Here is an 18,775-nt window from a genome sequence, read left to right on the forward strand (position 1 = left end):
TCAGTGTTTTATAGGGCATGATCTATCAGTTTGTAAGAAAGCAGAAGAACCAGATTTCCCTATGATTTTTAAACATAAAAAAAAACTGTAAGTCCCTAAAATAATTTTTCCTCCAGATGGCATGTATAACAATCATGTTTGGAGAAATATAAGTAAACATTTGTCTATGTTCTGTTGCTAGTCTGTGGTCCTTCTGTGTTAAATATGATGGTAGGATGAGGATTAAGGACACACTGGAGGTCCATGGACCCCAGTTTGGGAGCCACACATGAGAACACTGCAGGCTGCGCACCATATGGTCCTGATGGTACAGGCAAGTGATGCTACCTGGCGATTAAGAGAGGGGGAGAGAGAGAGAGACAAAGAGAGACAGAGAGAGAGAGGGAGAAACGCACGCACGCACACACACACACACACACACACACACACACAGAGAGAGAGAGAGACAGGGAGAGAGGGAGAGAGAGAGAGGGAGAGAGAGAGAAGTACTTGAGGAGCTGTAGCCTACTTAGCGAGAAAAAGATACTGAAGCAAATTCAGCGTTTTGCTTTGGGTACACAGCTTTACACAGTCTCACCCAGACGACAGAAAGAAGAGAGAACACGGAGGGAGAGAAAACACACACAGAAGGAGTCTTAGCTGATGCATCTCAGTGAGAGCATCCATTTCACGGCGATTACAGTTTGAAGCGGAGGAGACGGTGCACAATTCTCCGACTAACGCTGCGCTTTTCTCTCCTCCGGAGTCAGTTTCCTAGAGCGGCTGCTGGTGCGCAAAGACACTTTTTTTCTGTCGACACGGACAGTATTTCATAACAAGCCTGTTTACTTGGACTAAAACCAGGTCGTCCGCAGCTCCAGAACGCGGTTCTGCATCTTATTTGTGACTGGAATTTGCGATCCGCAGCTTAAGGCGCAAAAAGGAATATCAAGTTTTCCTGGAAGTTGCGCAGTGACAGAAAAAAAAGGAAACATGGGAATTAGTGGTTATCTGGCGGTGCCTGGGAAATGCCTTGTCGTCCTCGGACTTAAATTGTTATTCCTTGTACCTGCAGGAGTTCCAGCCAGGAGCGGGGATTCTGTATTAAAGGACAACATCACCGTCAGACAGGGGGACAGCGCCGTGTTAAAGTAAGTCTGTAACTGTGTTTCATTAAAACATCACCAATGATATGTGCTGTGCGAGTCCTGTCTTACAGCGTGTGTCTGAGCCACCGTGCAGCTGATCAAGTGCAGCGGACCGGGAGTTACTAAAGGTCATCACAACATAAAGAAAACACACAAATTGTTGTTTTCAGTATGTGAATAACAAGTAGTGATTCCCGCTCCGTGCATGCCTTTGTAAGTTGTGCTGGTGTAAACTCGGTGCGCAGCCTCTCGTGCTCATTGCCCTTGAATGTTATTGATTCGGTTGGTTAATGTCTTGTTGAGGATGCACAGAGCTGAGATACTCACATTCAGCATTGGGAGGGGTTGTGTACGTATTGATTGGAGCGTGTGCTACAAATGCAATTATGACTTTAATTTTCAAGGCCGTGTTGTTTTCGTTACACTTCGTCAAATGTTTTAGAAGACTGGAGAGAGAGAGAGTCTAATTCCGGCTTTTCATTTTCATCAGTTAACCCTTTGTGTGAAATCACTTTCATATTTCGATGAATGTCTTTGGAGGACTGGTCCTGTTTCTGCTGTGACCTTATCACACTTATGCTCATCTGCTGTTTTGTTCCTGCTGCAGGGCTCTCCTGTGTTTTTATCTCATCGCATGAGACTTCCTCATCTTCTGTCTCCTCATATATATTTCTATGTATTGGTGCCTATAATCTGTATTAGAAATTTGGGCCCCACTCCATTAACCAACACACAAACATATAAACACCAAAGACACACAGACTCTTTAACACGTACTGTATTTACTTATACACACACAAGTACCATATCAATTAACTGCAAAAGATTTTGAATATATTTCAAAATGACGCATCCATCCTTTCGCTGTATCTATAGCGACCTATACCTCATCCTTCAGGGTCATGGGGGCGGGGTGCACTCTAGACAGGTCACCATCAATCACAGGGCCACAACATAACGCTCTTTCATTATTTAACCCTAATCCTACCAACAGCCCCAAGGACTAAGGCGGGGAGGGGCTCCCATTGTGAAGGAGACAGACCACGTCTCAAGTTTTTACACCATCTAGTTTATGCATTAAGCAAATTAACTGATATGTAACCGAAAAATGTAATTATTATTATTTTTTCTTCTCCAGATTACATTACATTAATTACATAAATAATAATGTTTGGAGAAAAAACAAGTGAACATTTTGTTCTGATGGTTGTTTATCACAGTTTATCCATGTGGTCCTTTTACTGTAAATATGTTGGTTAAATAAAAAAACAAATAAGATATAAACTGTACTGAACAGCAGCAAAGATAAAAAAGATTAAATTCAGTCATTTAAAGTGAAAAAGAAATTATACCTGACATGAAAGGTGAGCATCACAGACAGCTGAGAGGAAATGAAACAACTGTGAGGTGAAACAAACATGACGCTGTGATGTTCAACATACACTAAACAGTTACAGACCTGACCGCTGTGTTCATTTTACAATGAAGACTTTGAAACAGTGTCCTCTGAGAGCACTTGCAGTACCACTGTGTCTACTTGGTAATGTATTCACATTAGCATTCCTATAACAGACTGTGCATTCAGTTCCTCACACTGTCAGAGCAGGGCAGTACAGTTCAGCTCCTCGCTGCCTGAGATATGAGGTATTTGGACAAGAATTATTGTACAGTGTGATGACTGTTTAAACGTCTTGCCGATGCACTCTGGGTAGATGAGGTGGAAGGTGAACGTGCACTGCAGCAGCGGCTGAGCACGGAGGGGGCGGGAGGTGTAGTCTAACACAGGGTTCAGTTCAGTCCTCGTCTCGCTCCGTGCAGCCTCGGAGAACAGAGAGTCTTTCTCACAGTTTGTTAATCCTGCCTTCGTTCTCAGCCATTACAAATGTGTGCTGGCCTCCGCTGATTAGCTTTGTTAAGAAGTCTGTTGGATCCACTGAAAGCAGCAATTTCACTCTGCTCAGCCTGCACAGTGACAGACTGAGGTCGAGTACAAATACTCTACTTAAGTTGAGTTTTATGGTTTTGTTTATTTTTGATATTTTACTTTAACTATATTTTCACCCACGTATCTATGCTTTCACTCCTTACATTTTCTATACTGACTAGTTAATTTAGCTTTAAGACATTGTAGGTGTTTATTTTGGATCATTGTGCCCGTCGCTTTCCAACTCCAACTCTTTGTTCAAGATAAAGACATGGAACAATAACACACGATGAAAGATCTATTGGCTTATCCTTCAGTGCATATCACCTGAGACACACCTATCATGACAATGAGGATGTAAAAGTGAAGAAAGGACAGAGCACATTCAAAGCAGCAAGACATCCCAGTCTCTTCGCTTATTTACCTGTTTGCTTCAGGTAAAATTAAGACTTTAAATTTCAGTAGATCATCCAAACAGTAAAGACACTGCATCTAAAGATTACTTTCCATCATCACGTCTCGTTGAAACAGTCTGACTGAAGCAGACAACCGTTGATCGCTCCTTTTTGTGCAGAAGAAGTGTCAAATGGCACGTAAAACTCCCCTTTCTCTGTGAGCACGCACAGAGCCTGAAGCAGAAAGCCTGGGTTAAAAGAGAAAGTTCATAACCACCTTTGTGATACCCATTATCTCCAAATGGGTTACCCACCTACAGGAATTAATTACTTATATGTAGGGCTGTCGATCGATTAAAAAAAAGTAATTAATCGCACAATTTGCTGCGATTAATCGCGATTAATCACTTTTTTCTGAAGACTGAAGCTTGTAATAATGGATATTTAAATGTAAAATCAGGAAATTAATGTAATCAACACAAAAGACTTTTAACTTTATACACAGATTCTCTCCTGTGAACCACATATTTCCAGTAGAACCCTCAAGGCCATCAACATTGACTGTCAGCTTGAAAGGCACATTTCTGATGTACCAAAAGACATAATAACAAAACCCTGGCCTATGAGTGCCAGTTGAATTCAAAACCATCATTGTCCTTATCCATCTTTAGCCAGGATGGTGGTGAGGCGGTTGTCACAGCACTGCTGCAGCGAGCAAGCTGCCTGATTGGCCGCTGTCCTCTTCCTGCCCGCTGCCCCAGGCCTGCCCCGTCCGCCCCTGATGCACCTGCCCAGTGCTGCTGCGCACGGGACGAGAGGAGAGAGAGCAACTTGGAGCTGTTGGCAGAGGAGAGGCAAACTGCGATTACTCTGAACAGCATACATGGGAATAAATTACAATATGATACATCTCACTGGTCTGAAAAAGTTGCTAAATTTGTCGCTAGTCGCTTTTTAGAAAACAGTCGCCAAGAGAGGTCTTTTTTTTTTTTTTTTTTTTTTTAACGCATTAAATATTTAAAGTGTTCAATATTTTCATAATCGCAAAAATTAAAGCGTTAATCTTGACAGCACTGATAATATTTTGACAGACAGATTAAACGCACAGTGTGGGCAAATATGCATTTTGATTGTCCGACAGCCCACCACTAACATTTTAGTCCCGTCTCGTCTCGTAAACGAAACAAAACATGTGTCATCACAGTTTTTATTATCAACGATCTATTTTTAGCTCGTTGACAAACACTTTGCGTCATTATTTTGGCTAACAAAATAACACTGATTGGAGCAAAGTACATGTGCTTAAGTTGGTTATTTTCACTGCTTTTATGTTTGTGTCGTAAGAAAGATTTAAGTCTCCAAAATATTAGATAAGGTTCAGTTAGCTTTGCACACAAACAGCCGGTTTTAAAAGCCTGTACTTCTCAGTTTTACATCAGTATAGAAGTTGAATCAGTACTTTTACTTTAACAAAAGAGAATTAGAGTACTTTTGCCACCCCGGGTGACAGGCTGAAATCAGCCTCTTGCTCATCTGTTCCACTGAGCTGCAAATGTTCATCCCTGTAGCAGCACACTGGACTCTTTTGGCACACTTCATCTCCTCCATCTTCTCCATTCTTGCCCTAACCTATGCTCCCCACAATAGAGGAGTCATCCACTAACTCTGTGGAGCTGCCATGACCCTGAGTTGAATCTTAAAAGCAGAGGTGTAGAGAGGGAACAATACAGTCACCCCCGGCGTCCCTGTGTGGCTCCATGGTTCATCCGATACTGCCCTGCAGGAAGATGAGCTGCTGTCTGTCAGAGAGCGTCAGTCCATAATCCAGGACACCATGCTATCCACCTGCATCGCTGTCAGCTTCTCCCCGAAGCGGGAGGGGCTGGATGGTGTTGAAAGCGACGGAGAAATCAAAGCACATCTTTCTCATCCAGCTTCAGCGGGTGGGAATCAGGATGGTGGAGCTGCTGTATGATAGCATTGTCTGCATGTTTGACAGCTAACTGGAACATGCCTGGAGCACCCTGAGGATGAAGACGTGAGGACCCACTGCCTGATGCTTGTGAGGAGACGCTCGGACTCCCTCAGCGCCCGAGTGGCAGTAATACAGAGGCTTGGAAGAGCAGCTGGCGGGTCAGGTGGGACTCAGAGAGGTGGCAGCAGCAGGAGAGGAGGACTGGTGTGGTGATCAACAGGGAAGTGGACAGGCAGGCTGTTTTCATTTGAGCATTTTATGTATGAAAGTGCAATTTGGATTCAACTAGTTACGACCGGCACACTCTTATGTTTCCAAAGAATTACAGGCTTTGAAACCTGTATTTTTCCAGATATAAAGGGCCGCCCTGATGCTTTTTTTTAAACAAAGCGTTGACTTGCTGTTCTTTCTTTTTAGTTCAGTGCCACATCAAACTCTCATATCAGCCCACATGACTCATGTTTTACCTGTACCTGTGTTTTCTGTGGTGCTGGCTGGTGGCTGGACATTTAAGAATTTGTAGCTTCTTTCTTAGTGCTTCAAGTCATGTCATCATCGTTTTAACTGAATCATTAAACAGGGTGAAGGATTGTAGTATCTGTGAGATAAGGTTGGCTGAAGCCCAGCTAAAAAGCATTACTTTACTACTACAGTAAAAACCTTGTTTATATTAAACTGAAGAAATCCTAACCTGCAAACAAGATGAGCACCTACACACATGCTAGAAGCAGTTCAGCTCACAGGCAACTTCTGCAATCTCCACCTGCCACGTATGCTGCGCGGGAGGTGGGTGTAATACACGAGTAATTTTCTGGTGCTCCGTTCGTTTTACAAGTCAAGTCTTTTTTTCCTTGCTGCTGCACATCAGTGAAGCACAGAAAGCCATTGACTGCTATGTAATTACATGCCCACAACCAAGGGATCCATAGCCCCTTTTACACTGCCAGTTCAAGGCGGAATTATTACGCCTCTGTTTCGTTCTGTCTTCTATGTAAAACGCACAGAGGCGGAATGGTGGGACGAAATCATTCCACCTCTGAGCCGGCGAAACTGTGTAAACGTCCAGTGGTCCAATGTAAAATGACAAAAGCAGCATGACGGTGGAGCCTCGTTATGGCGCTGAGGTGGAACCGTTGTGTAAAAAGGGTTAGTGTTAAACGATGTGATCTCTTGGCCAACTTCAATTTCAGTCTCCTATCAAAGTTATTGATAGACTAGATGAGCAGGGAAGATTAATTTGAAAGATTGGGTAAACCAATCCTATTCATTCATTCTCATTTGACTTCTACATCCTACATAAATATAGAACTCATACATAATAAAGAAATAAGTCTACAAGTCGGGTGCAAAGTTGTCTTTTTCTACTGTTTCCGGCAGACTGCACACTTTTTGGCGTCACTCACATCCCTACTTATGGCCAGGAATCGCAATTACCATTGGCTAACTTTGAGACTCATCTTTGCTGCAGACGCACATCGCAAAATAGATGCTGCCATGACACTTATGTGTCACGCACATTCGTCTAACGCTACAGTGTCAGTGTGGATTCCCAGTAAGAGTGTCTGAGAAACAATGGGTTTTGTCGTGAATCCAGGTTATTCAGTGCTTTTACTGGTTCTCATCACTGTTATCGTTTGCTTTGAGGACGAGGAGATCTCTATGGATAATTGAGCCGGTATAAACCTAATCATCATTGAATGACTCACGGTCATTTTAAGACTTGTTTTGTAAAGTAACAGTCAAGCTTTTGAAGCTGCATTGCTCTGTGTAGAATAACGTAGATACAAAAATAGAGGCAGAGATTAGAACGACTTTAAACGAGTCAAATCAGGTTTTTAAGATTTGAATCGACTATTAGGAGGCAGTCCAAGCTTTAATATGTGTAACACTGCCATTGATGATATTAGGAATTCAGTATTTCATATTGCCATGGTTCTGACCTTACTCTGAAGGCAAAATGTCTTTATGCCACCATTATTGAGTGGTTGTCAAGAGAGATTGAAACAGTGATACACAGCCTTCATTCCAGTCTGGCACAGCCGGCTTTTCAAGCTCAGATCTGGAGTCCAAAAATGTTTCTGTGAGCCAATTCACAGAAGCCTGTCGAGGGTTAAATGCTTTCAGGTCCCGGCAATATGTTTTAAATGAAACATTGCTGTATCTGAGTGATTTCCTGTGGCTGGCACAATTCCTACCTAGGGTGTTATTTTATTTCCACAGGGTTGTATTATTAAGACAGTCAAGGGCAACACATAGCAGCATCATTCTCGCATAAAGAAAGCCGCTGCCAACAGGAACTTAAGCAGATGTGTGAGGCAGAATAATCAGCATCTTTCAACACAGCTTAGTAGCAATATTACATTTTATTGTTAAGAAATGGAGAACATCAGGGAAGCAGAAAATCAGTGCCAATTTCTCTTTGGAGTGGAATTTACAGGTACGCTTTGGTATCCTGTCCATGCACACTCTTTTGGGAATAATTGACTCTAATTGGCAGGAATGTTGCCAGAATGTGAGTCAGTGTGGCATAAATATCAGATTCTAATTAGCAGTGGTTGGGTTACAAGCGATGGTGACAAAGTTCATCAAATTGATTCAGTGAACGGTAAATAGTGACTTTTGAGCTGGGAGTCAAGTGGTGCTGCCACATGATGTTGTGTGAGTGAGATAATGTGTCAGAAAGCAACATTATCGTTCTCATTATCGTTTTTAGCAGCTGTGGAGCCAGAGGGCGTTGGCTTTAGTTGTCGATCAATAGAATACTCCACTGCAGGGCTGCACGATGGTGCAGTGGTTAGCGCTGTCGCTCTCACAGTTAGAAGGTTCCTATTTCAAATCCCGGTTCGGGCGTAAAGGTTGACTCGATCCCTGTGATTGACTGGCGATCAGTCCAGATGTAACCCCACCTCTCGTCCTATTACAGCTGGGATAGGCTCCAGTACCCCCGCGACCCTGAAAAGGATAAGCAGTATAGATAAGGATGGATGGATGGAGAATACTCCACTGATATTGGCTTTGTGGGCAGAGCAGAGAGCAAGACCTAAACCTTGAGACCCCAGCAGAACTCAAGAAAAAAAACTTACAACTTCCTGTTTAATTTGATACTCGATTCAGAGTCCGACAACCTCACAGATCCTTTGCCCGGTAACACAAAGCCTTCAAAATATAAGAGGAATGCCCCAAATTTCAGCCCACATATACATTTTATTTAAAGGAACAACAGCTATGTGGTAGTGGGAAGTGTCGTTAGCAACTTATATAAGAAATAATCACAAAATGTACAGGCTTAGTGGAAAAATCTCTGCCACCTGGTCAGTTCTCCCTGTGGTGCCTCCATCGCACTGCTTCCCAGAAAAACAGTGTCGGTCTGCAGCAGTGACAGCTGGGTGGGTCTCACTGTTTACTGAAGGTGAAGAAAAAACGTGTTTAACGAGGCCTTTGAAGTTTTCAACCTTCCTTGGTTGGACAGGATCTCTCTCACACCACAATCATACTGCTTCCAAATAATGAAGACGCTGAAGCTAAGTTAGTGGGTGAAAGCATTTCTAGATTTTCAGTCGAAACCAACTGAAAAATCTGCAGAAATGATCCAACATTACAAAGGGTGCTTTCACACCTAAAGTCTGTTTGTTTGATCCGAATCAAAGACCAGATTGTTACAATGTCACATTTTGCCTCAACTTTGGTTTGTGTTCAGACGGCAGCTTTTACTAGCGGACCAAGTTTTGATGCACAAGGAAACTGCTCTCTGATTGGTCAGAATTTCCATGTGGGAAAACTCCTTGAAGTAAACACAGAGAGAGAGAACAAGATGTTTCAATGTTTTGAGTTTTTTTACTTTTAACCGACATTGTTCCACAGCTCGATCAGTTCCACTCTCCTTTAGTTACTCCCTGAACAGTTTGAATACCTCCGTGTTCTTGTGCATTTCAAGCATTTGTGAAATTGTTTGGTCAGCCCAGATTTCTATTTCCTCGTCGCTCCCCCTCGTCTGTCCTCTATTCATCTTGCTGCCTGGCTGCGTGTCTGTCTCTGCAAGTGTCAGCACCTGTTAACAGCCCACCATGCAGTGTTTTGATTTGCTTCCTGTATTTGGTCCTACTTTAAGTCTGTTTATGTTCTCACCTTAATCGAAGTGGACCGTGGTTCATTTGGAAACGGACCGGATCTTTTCTGGCTGACCATGGTCCTGTGGTTTGGTTGGCACCAGAGTTCGAATGCGTGTTCACACCTGTACAAACGAACCGAACTTTACGAGTAAGTCCAAATCAAAGCTGTCGGGTGTGAACGCTGTAAGGACTTAAAAATGACTCATTCTGAGGCACTATAGTAAAATACACAATGATCACTCTGTAGCGTTATGGGGTCTAGATGATTAATCTTTTTGTTTAATTAAATTAATAAGCACACTTGTACACAACATGGCTTGTTTGAGTCTTTAATTCCTGACGTTTGGAAGCAGCTAAACAAACATGTTACTGCAGGCTTGCATGTTGTTTCCTGCCTTGGCTTGAGCTCATGAAGGCTCTGTATCCCAGAATGTGAATTCATTGCTAAATAGAGAGTTTTTATTAACACCTTCTCAATTATTCTGTGAATGGAATTTTAAAAGAAGAAAGCACACCAGTTTTGATCAACTTCTATAAAACATTCTCAGGGCTTGAGATTAGTATTTTAAATGAGGAAATGAGTTTCTGTTTTATTCAAAATCATGAGGTGAATATATGACAACATGCAAAGCAGACACTGAGAAATGAATGCTAAGGCTGTGAAAAATCATACATTTGGTTGTAAAAAAAATCATGCTGTAAAATGACGATATTTGCCAGGGCATTATTATTTGTTTTTGCCCCTTTTTCTCCAACTTAAAATGCCCAGTTTCATGGTTTCACCCTGCAGTCCTTCTCATTGCCACTCTTGGTCTGACCTGTGAAGGGCTACAGACAAACACCTCTGTGACACCTGAAGTGATGAGTTTCACTGGAAACATAAACACACGTGCGGTTCACATTATCCGCCTCCAGGCCCCCCCACCCACCCACCCTGCAGGTGCCCCAACCAACCAGGGTCACATGTGCCATGACAAGGACAACAACCCACACTGGCCTCAAACCTGTGATCATAGCTGGTCAGGCTTTTTTGGAGCTCTGAAGGTGTGAAGTGTCTCTGGGCCATGTGACAATGTCATTTTGTGTTGACCTGTAACTGTACCTGGTGAGGGGACGCAGTATCTGACCAAAAAAAAATCACACCCCGTCTGCAGTGACAGTGGATGGCATGAATGGATTTCATAGGACTGCAGCAGTGCCTTTGTTCTTCTGTGTTGAGCAAACCAATGCTAGCTTCCAGGAGGATGGTAAAGGGCAGCGACAAACTAAGGTTACATCAACACTATCTTTGACGACTACACTATGGGGGGAATTAACTAAAGGATTGTGCAGCTAAACCTGTGCAAGTGACACAACAGGACTCAAAGTGCGCTGCAGAGCAAACAGCGTCTCTGTGCTCTGGTGCGTGTATTTTAAATACACGCACATGAATCATTATGTAGACATTTGAGGCTAATTTAGTCCCTTTCTATGTAAATGAGCCTCGTAGCAAAACCACCTAATTCAGAAACATCAGCGCTAACAGTACCGCACAGTTAGAGTGAAAACAAAGTGTCTGCAGAGAGCTGTTGGTAACTGCGGCACAGTATTATAAGGCCTGTCACGCTCTGAGTTTTCAGAGCTCATAAAGACAATTCTACCTTTTATGTGGTCAAAAAATATATTTCTCTGTGAATATAATGTGTTAATAATATATTGTCGTTATTATAATAATCAGGAGACCAACCCCGACACGGGCACACTTTGTACAAATGTGTGGAGACGGTTCGGAGCCGTTACGCATGACAGGGATTATTATCTGGACGAGCTGCTGCTGCACGCTCATTTAAAAAAATGAAGCTGCGTTAAAGACAGTGAAACTAGTAAACACCTGTCGAGTCTGGACTTAACAATAAACTGTTAAAGAGCTGCCCACTCCTCTCCCTGCTTATCATCGATCTGTGCATGGAGTTGAGGTCTGTCAGTGTGGAGCTCAACTGATGCCTGAGAGCGCAGCACCACCCAGCAGAGAGTGGAGGTGCAGACAGCTTCTCTCCACAATCAGACGCAAACTGCACGGATCTGCGAAACTTTATGGCCGTGTTTGCGCTTGAATATCTGTAGTGCAATTTGAGACGGGGCAGATAGCAGGTGCAAAGGATGCGCAATTTATGGTGCTATCAGCGGCCGTAATTGATTCTTAGAGAATTCCCCCCAAGACTTTTGCTATGTTACACCTGACATCCACACTATTCAGCTGTTTTAGAGCCCTTAAAACCTGCATGAAATATAGCTATTTCAGAAAATAGCACATATGGCGCCGGTTTGGCTCAGCGGTTAAATTGGCAGCCATATACAGAGGCTATAGTCCTCGATGCGGCGGCCCCGGGTTCCACTCCCGCCCTCGGCCCTTTGCCACGTGTCATCCCCACTCTCTTTCCCCATTTCCAACACTATCCACTGTCCTCTAAATAAAGGCACAAAAGGCCAAAAAAAAAATCTTAAAAAAGAAAAAAGAAAGTGCACACCCAATGCGGGTGAATGGTCATGTGACATGCTGTTACAGGCGTGTGTTTAATTGCTGGAGATTCTTTTTGCCTGAAAACAAACCTTTTAAAATGAAATGTTACACCAGGCTGTGTCACTGCTGTTCTGCTGCTGATGTGTTTGAGGGCCAGTCTAAATGTCATCTGAGGCTTTCCCTCCGTGCCACTGGTTCTGCTGTTAAATCGCTGACAGGCTCATGTGATTTGGCTCCCAGGTGGACAGTTTAGCACCAGAGCAGGCTGAGGTGATGTGCGTCTGACCCTTGGTGCTGTCTCAGCCTTGTAAGCGAGTGTGTAGAGCCGAGTGCAAACTGATGGTGGGCATGTCTGAGCAGAAGTATTGAATCTGCTTTTTTTAAAGGTAGGGTGTGGATTGAATTGCTTTCTCTGCCTGTAGAAATGTTCTTGCTGCAGGTAATGTGACGGTGTAAGTGTGAGGCAGGTGTAGCTCTCTTCTCCCATCACGTGGTCTTCCTGCTCTGTGTTGAGTGAGCGAGCGTGTTTCGAGGACACGCTGATGCAGCAAATTCAGGGTCAGCACCTTCTTTTATTGTCGGCTTCACACTAAGTGGCCAGTGGACATGTAAGGGGGGAGGATGCTCCATACCAGCGTTAAAGGGGCAATGACAGTTATTGGGTACACTTGTGAGAACAGCTATTTGATTCCAACTCATTTACAGATGAGACCTCTTCTCCTCGCCAACAGGACTCAGTTTTAGGGTTTGTTTCTTTGATTGATTGACAGAAAATTAATGAGCAAATCATTTTTTTAAACAGTGATTTTTATTTTATTTTTGGTTCCTCTCCAAATAGGGATTTGCTACTTGTCTCTGATTGATGTCATGATAAACTGGATAGTTTTGGCTTTAGGACTATAGGTTGGGCAAGTTTGAGTTTTTGGTTAACTGTGATCAACAGTTTTTGCTCTTTTCTACTTTATATTTATTTCATAAAAATAATTGACAGATTAAACGATGATAGAAATAATCATCCTTTGCAGGCCTAGAAAAATCAATTTGGGTTATTAGGCCTCAGAAGGTCAAATTTTAATGTTCTCTAATGGAAGAAAAGTACGGTCTCAAAGGGCCTTTAATATTTAAACAATTAGTCAAATACTTGTTTTTATTTTATTATTCATCAGTATAAACCGTAGACTATAAAAAGCCGGCCGACATGACAGCTCCTTCAAAATGAAGCCAAACCCTCTCTATCGCCCCCTGCTGACTGGCTGCAGTACAGGTCATAAAGCCCGCCTCCTCCATGTTAACAGATGGGACATGAGTCAAACTATAAAATCAAAATACACGTCGAATACATTTTTCTCAAACATGGTGTCTGTCATTATATTTAGTTCTTATCATGCTGATTTAAAGTGTTCATTTTTCTGACATTTTTAATTAGTTATTTGATGCTGTAAAAAGGACAAATGGGGCTCCTGCAGCCAAACAGTTCCAGATTACCAGAGTTAGAGGAGGAAGGGTGAGAGGAGACATAACAAAAACAATCATTACAGTCATTGAAGTTTCCATACCTGTGAAAGTTAACCGCGGGATCTTTGCTGTTTTTTCTGTAATTTAAGTTTGCTTTTTGGTTAGCCGAAGTGGCTGTGGACACTCCACCCGCTGATCTCTACTGCTTAGACTGGCTCCAAATGACGTCAGCATTGCAAGATGGCAGCACCTATCAGTGGGGCTATTTTGCCATCAATTCTGTGAAATGAAAGCAGATGGAGACGCGTCATCCATCTATATATACAGTCATTGGTATAAACATGTTAAATAACTGCTTATGAAGAATCAGCTTTTATACGTGTTTTAAGCTTGTTGTTAGCTGTCTAGTAAGTTAAACTTTTACTGCACAAGCGCTTCATCCCAGCGCCCTGCCAGCACTTTTCGGCCAGAGAAAGGTGCTTTGTGGACACATGGCCTAATAGATGACAGTTAAGAATTAATCTGATCTGAATTTGGCTTCACACTCATTTTCCCACACAAGTGTGCGTGTGCAGGATGTGCGGATTGTTTAATGTCTGGTTTCAAATGCTAATAAATGAAACCACGGCCCACCATTAATGTAGCCTTTCAGAAAGCTGTGTCGAACCAAAAATTAAGTAGAGAATGTGAATCTGTGAGGCTCTCACTGATGCCAATAACAAACCAGGATATGTTTTTTTGCCTTTAACACACAAACTGTCCGTCTGAGGCAAGAAATATGTGCACATAAGATACATACATGTTCTTTCCCTCATGCCTCCTCGTTCTCTCTGATCAGCACTCCCACAGTACACCAGGGTCTTTTAGTTGAAAACATGAAGGTTGTAGAGCATATGAGTCGCATTAAATAATTCAGTGACAAAGGAAGCTACTGAAGGAGGCTTCCACAGGTCGGTGTATTGACACGGGAGAATTTCAGAGTTTGGAGTGGTATGCTTCAAACAGGAAGGACTTCTCTACATCAGTGAATAGATACTCTAAAACTTCAGCTAAATTGTGCAGAATTGGGTCAATCTCTTTTCTCTGCAGTCATTATGTAAAGGATTCAACGGTATTCTGCATTTCTTTTGCATATGTTTCCTTTTGTGCCGCTAATTAGCTCCATTTCAGACATTGACCTGAAACACTTCAATGCACCCCGACTACAATAACAGGCAGTTAGTTATAACTTTAAAAGTATATCAGGATCGTAGGCAAACGAGGGCATGGTGCAAAAAGAAGCCCAAAGAGAGAATAATGGGAATGGATGGAGTGAGCAAAGTTTCTTCATAATTTAAATGGATAATTTAAAACAATGCTTTTCAGAAATCCATCAAGTAATGACAAAACAAGCCCTCTTAGCCTAAGGCAGTTTTTAAGCATAATAAACTAAAAAAACATCGTTTGAATCTTTGAAAATCCATCGTTATGTTTTTCCAAACACTCATTATAAATAATGAAGGAAGTGAACTCAGGGAATGACAAAAATAAACTTCTCTCTTCATGGGACTCATTTTATTAGATGCATGTCTAAAACAGTTTACACCCACACATTACCACTTCTATTTCAATCTAATATTTCTCTAAAATCTTCGTTCTTCTGAGTTCTCATGAAATAATTTACTTAAAATGAACAGCGTATTTTTCCCAATCAAGGTTTTTAACCCTGTGTCCTGCTCTTTAGCACTGAAATGCTGCACTTTAGCGCTTGACGGCTCAACAGGCTTAGGCTGAGAAAAGACGAACATAATTTACGAGGTTTATTTGAGCTGAAAGTCATCCATATCAGATAAGCCTGGATCAGCACAAATATTGATCCTATGGTTGGCTTTGAACATTTCTAATGAAAGGTGAAAGTAGAGCAAGGCAGATATCGGTCTTTTGATACTGATACCAATAGAGATTTTATTGGGAAACTGATATTGTGGCAGATTTAATGACATTTTAAGGTGAAATGAAAATAGACTTTTTCTGTGTGGACTGATTAACCATAATGTTACCCTGAAGGCTGCTGTCTTAAACAGATAACTTACTTAAAGTGATAATCTTGAAGATTTTCATGTAAATAAATGTCTGTTAAGTCTCTATCTATCGCTGAATGAGGTAACACAATGGTGATTGAGCCTATGGCCCACTGATGAAAGCCTTTGCTTTTGCAGTATTACAGACTGGGTGTCTGTGGTGACATTTGCGGGAAAAATCACGAGCACGGTGCCCAGTTAGTGACGCATTTTCCATCAGCCAGCAGTGGTTGGTCTGCCAGAGAGGGTAGGCGGAGCTAAGCGGCTGCTTTTCCGGTCTCTGCAAGTGTTGCGAGTAAACAATAATCTACTATGGCTGAACAAACAAAGAAAAGATTGATGACTACAGATACAACTTCAACAATAAGTGTAAATCCAAAGAAAAAGAAACAAACTCGACGCTCAGATGAAGCAAACAGTCTAAAAAGGAAAGCGACCGTCAGCCAGGAAAATCAAGAGTTACAACCGGAGCCAACCGTGGACGTCACACATGCAGCACTGTCTGGATACCTGGGAAGTGTGCTCCCGCAATTACCGTTTATCACCAGAGAACAAAACTGAGATCTTCAAGATTATAACTTTAAGAATCAATTAACTAATCAGATCACAAATCAGGAAGTTCGAGATCTTCAAGATTACAACTTTAAGATAATTGACATTGTCTAAATTAGGAGTTTTGTAATATTGTTGTCAGAGAGTATGCTAACTATGCTAACTAGCTATGCAAACTGTGATGACAGATTTCTAAAACACCCGGAACATTGTTTTCTGTTTATATGCTCTTTAAAAAGATGTTTACCAATATCAAATAGACACTGATACAGATATAAATGTAATAGGCCCATATCAGCAGATAATATCGGCCTACCAATATATCAGTCAGGCTCTAAATGAAAGAACCTTGAAAGTTTTCTTGAAAGTAAACACACCACATAAAAACCTTGCTCAGAATAATTTCTATTATCAATTTATTGTTGCCTCAACTCTTTATTTTTTTCATCCAGTGCAAAGACTGTTTATTGGGTTTGATCTGTTTGTTCTGAGAACTAGTTGCACTGAAAATCTTGTCCTCTGCCTCATCACTGAAAATGTTTACTTCTCAGGACAACAAACACATTTTCTTTTTTATAACCTAGATTGTAATTGAAAAAACAACCGTGTCGTTGCCACCACTTTCTAGGCTTTATAAGATTCAGACTGTGCACAGAATTATAACTCACCCGTGTGTTCAGCAAAGTGGAGTGCAAGTGGAAGGCCTCTTTCTATCCCCTTTTACCACCAGAGCCGTGCTTGAATGTGATATTGGACTGAAATGAGGGGAATGTAATGTTTGTGAAGAGTCCTTCAGTGTTACAATCAAAATATATTCAAATCACTTGTGAATCTCAGTGTCACTGCAGCAGTAATGTAGCTCTCTCCATCAGGTATAGAGCCGCCATATTAAGCTGAAGGATAGGGGTCGGGTTCCCGTGTCCCCTCTTCAGTAGTCCACCAGGGTTGCATCAGTCTTTTTTTTTAGTGTTCCCAAGAAATCCATCTTACACAGGTTTGGTTTCAGCATCTTTGTGTTGTCGTAAATCACTGAGATAGTCATTAATTTTTAATATCCAGGAACCTATGCGCTGTGCTGCAGTCCAACCAGATCCTGCACTCCAGAGAGCCAGCCACATCCATTACAGCCCGTCTCTGCTGTCCCCTCTCTGTGTGCATGTTTAGTTGCACTTTTTCTGATATCATTTATACTCATCAGGAACTTCTTACAGTCATACCAAATTCTGCCAGGCAATTTACGCTCTACTACTTTCACTCTCCTACTTTTCTCCTGACTCTGTATAGTGCACTTTATTCTCCTTATTCATCTATGTCTAAACTTTAAGCCCTCTAATGAACAAAAAGGAGTCCTAAAGTTAGAAGTACAGACAACAAATTTATATTGTTGAGCTGATGACATAATTAAGTATTTAGGCTATTGCAGTGCATATGATATAAATTACTGTAAAAAAAAAAGCCAAAATTACCCAGAAGGCTAGTTTACAGGGGTTAAAAAAAAGACTTTAAAGAGGAGGTATTATGCTGTTTCACATTTTAACACACAAATATATAATGTTACAATGTTGGATGTCCAGACTAAACGTTTCAGATCTGTAGGTAAAAGTATGTTGGCGTAATCCCCAGGCTTCTCAGCTCAGTCTGCAGGCTGCTGTGAACGCCAGGTTTCACACAGTTTTTTCTACACGCTGCACTTGGAGAGCTGGCCAGTCAGAAGAAAGCAGACTAGTAGGGGCGGGGTTTCTTGAAGGGACAGAGCTGACTGAGTTGTTTCAGGCAGAGGCTGTATGAGGGCCTGCACAGAGCACCAGGGTGAGAAAAATTGAGAGATGAGAGTTTTTTGCATCAATAAAAACATGACTTCTGACGGGTCCGTATAATTTATTTCTCTGTTTCTCCAGCACCATGAAGCTATAAAGATAAACATAAACAAAGCTACAATAAGCTTTACAGTTCAACATTAACACTCAAAAATACATACATATTGCATTCACTGTTACTTTAAAACAAACTCACTGTATTAAAGTATGGAAGAAAAAACGAGAGTCACGTACCTTGCTCCGCTGACCACAGGTGCAAACATTTAGAATGTGTATCGTTAACTGCGGTATGCTGAATCTTAAGCTGAATCAAACTGCTTGCTTCACGTTACACCTAAACAACATGTTCACAAGCAGTCCGTATAAACGACGTCATTAATAAACAATTTAATTAGTATGAGAAACAGTTAAACAATGAAACGTACCGTGCTAATGGCGATACCTGCTAGGCGAGTGAAGCCCTGGCGTGTAGCCGGGCTGTTGAATTTATACATGTTCCGGGGCACACAGCTTTAAACCTTGAAACGAATGACACATAACAAATTAACCGGCTCTGGTGGCCACTTACAAACTGTAAATTATGCTAAGCTACTGCACAGGTATCACAGAGTGAAATATGAAGCTAGAATTAGCATAATAACCACCCTTTAATCCAATTACCATGACAAAGCATGTCAGTTACAGGAAGCACAACATGATATGAGCAGCAATAAAGCATAGCATTTGTAGATAGACTGAAATTAGGTCCTATTTTTTAATTTATACATGATAAGCAGATATTATTCAGGTTATAGAAGAATTATTTGAACACGTATATTCAGAATATGTATCTCACTCAGGGTTTTTTACTGTAGTTTCCAA

At 41.7% G+C, this 18,775-nt stretch overlaps 1 protein-coding gene across 1 annotated transcript in view; it reads left to right on the top strand.

Moving 5' to 3' along the window:
• The first annotated feature begins 813 nt into the window (after positions 1–813).
• opcml (opioid binding protein/cell adhesion molecule-like) overlaps positions 814–18,775 on the top strand; it is a 210,940-nt gene continuing 192,978 nt past the window's right edge. The window contains exon 1 of the mRNA XM_069665916.1: positions 814–1,130. Coding sequence (XP_069522017.1) covers positions 973–1,130 — 158 coding nt within the window. The 5' untranslated portion in view covers positions 814–972. The remainder of the gene's footprint in view (positions 1,131–18,775) is intronic.

The sequence above is a fragment of the Semicossyphus pulcher genome, unplaced genomic scaffold (genome assembly GCF_022749685.1).
Source record: "Semicossyphus pulcher isolate SPU_LCO1_2020_fin unplaced genomic scaffold, fSemPul1.0.p SCAF_10, whole genome shotgun sequence".
NCBI classification, from domain to species: domain Eukaryota; kingdom Metazoa; phylum Chordata; class Actinopteri; order Labriformes; family Labridae; genus Semicossyphus; species Semicossyphus pulcher.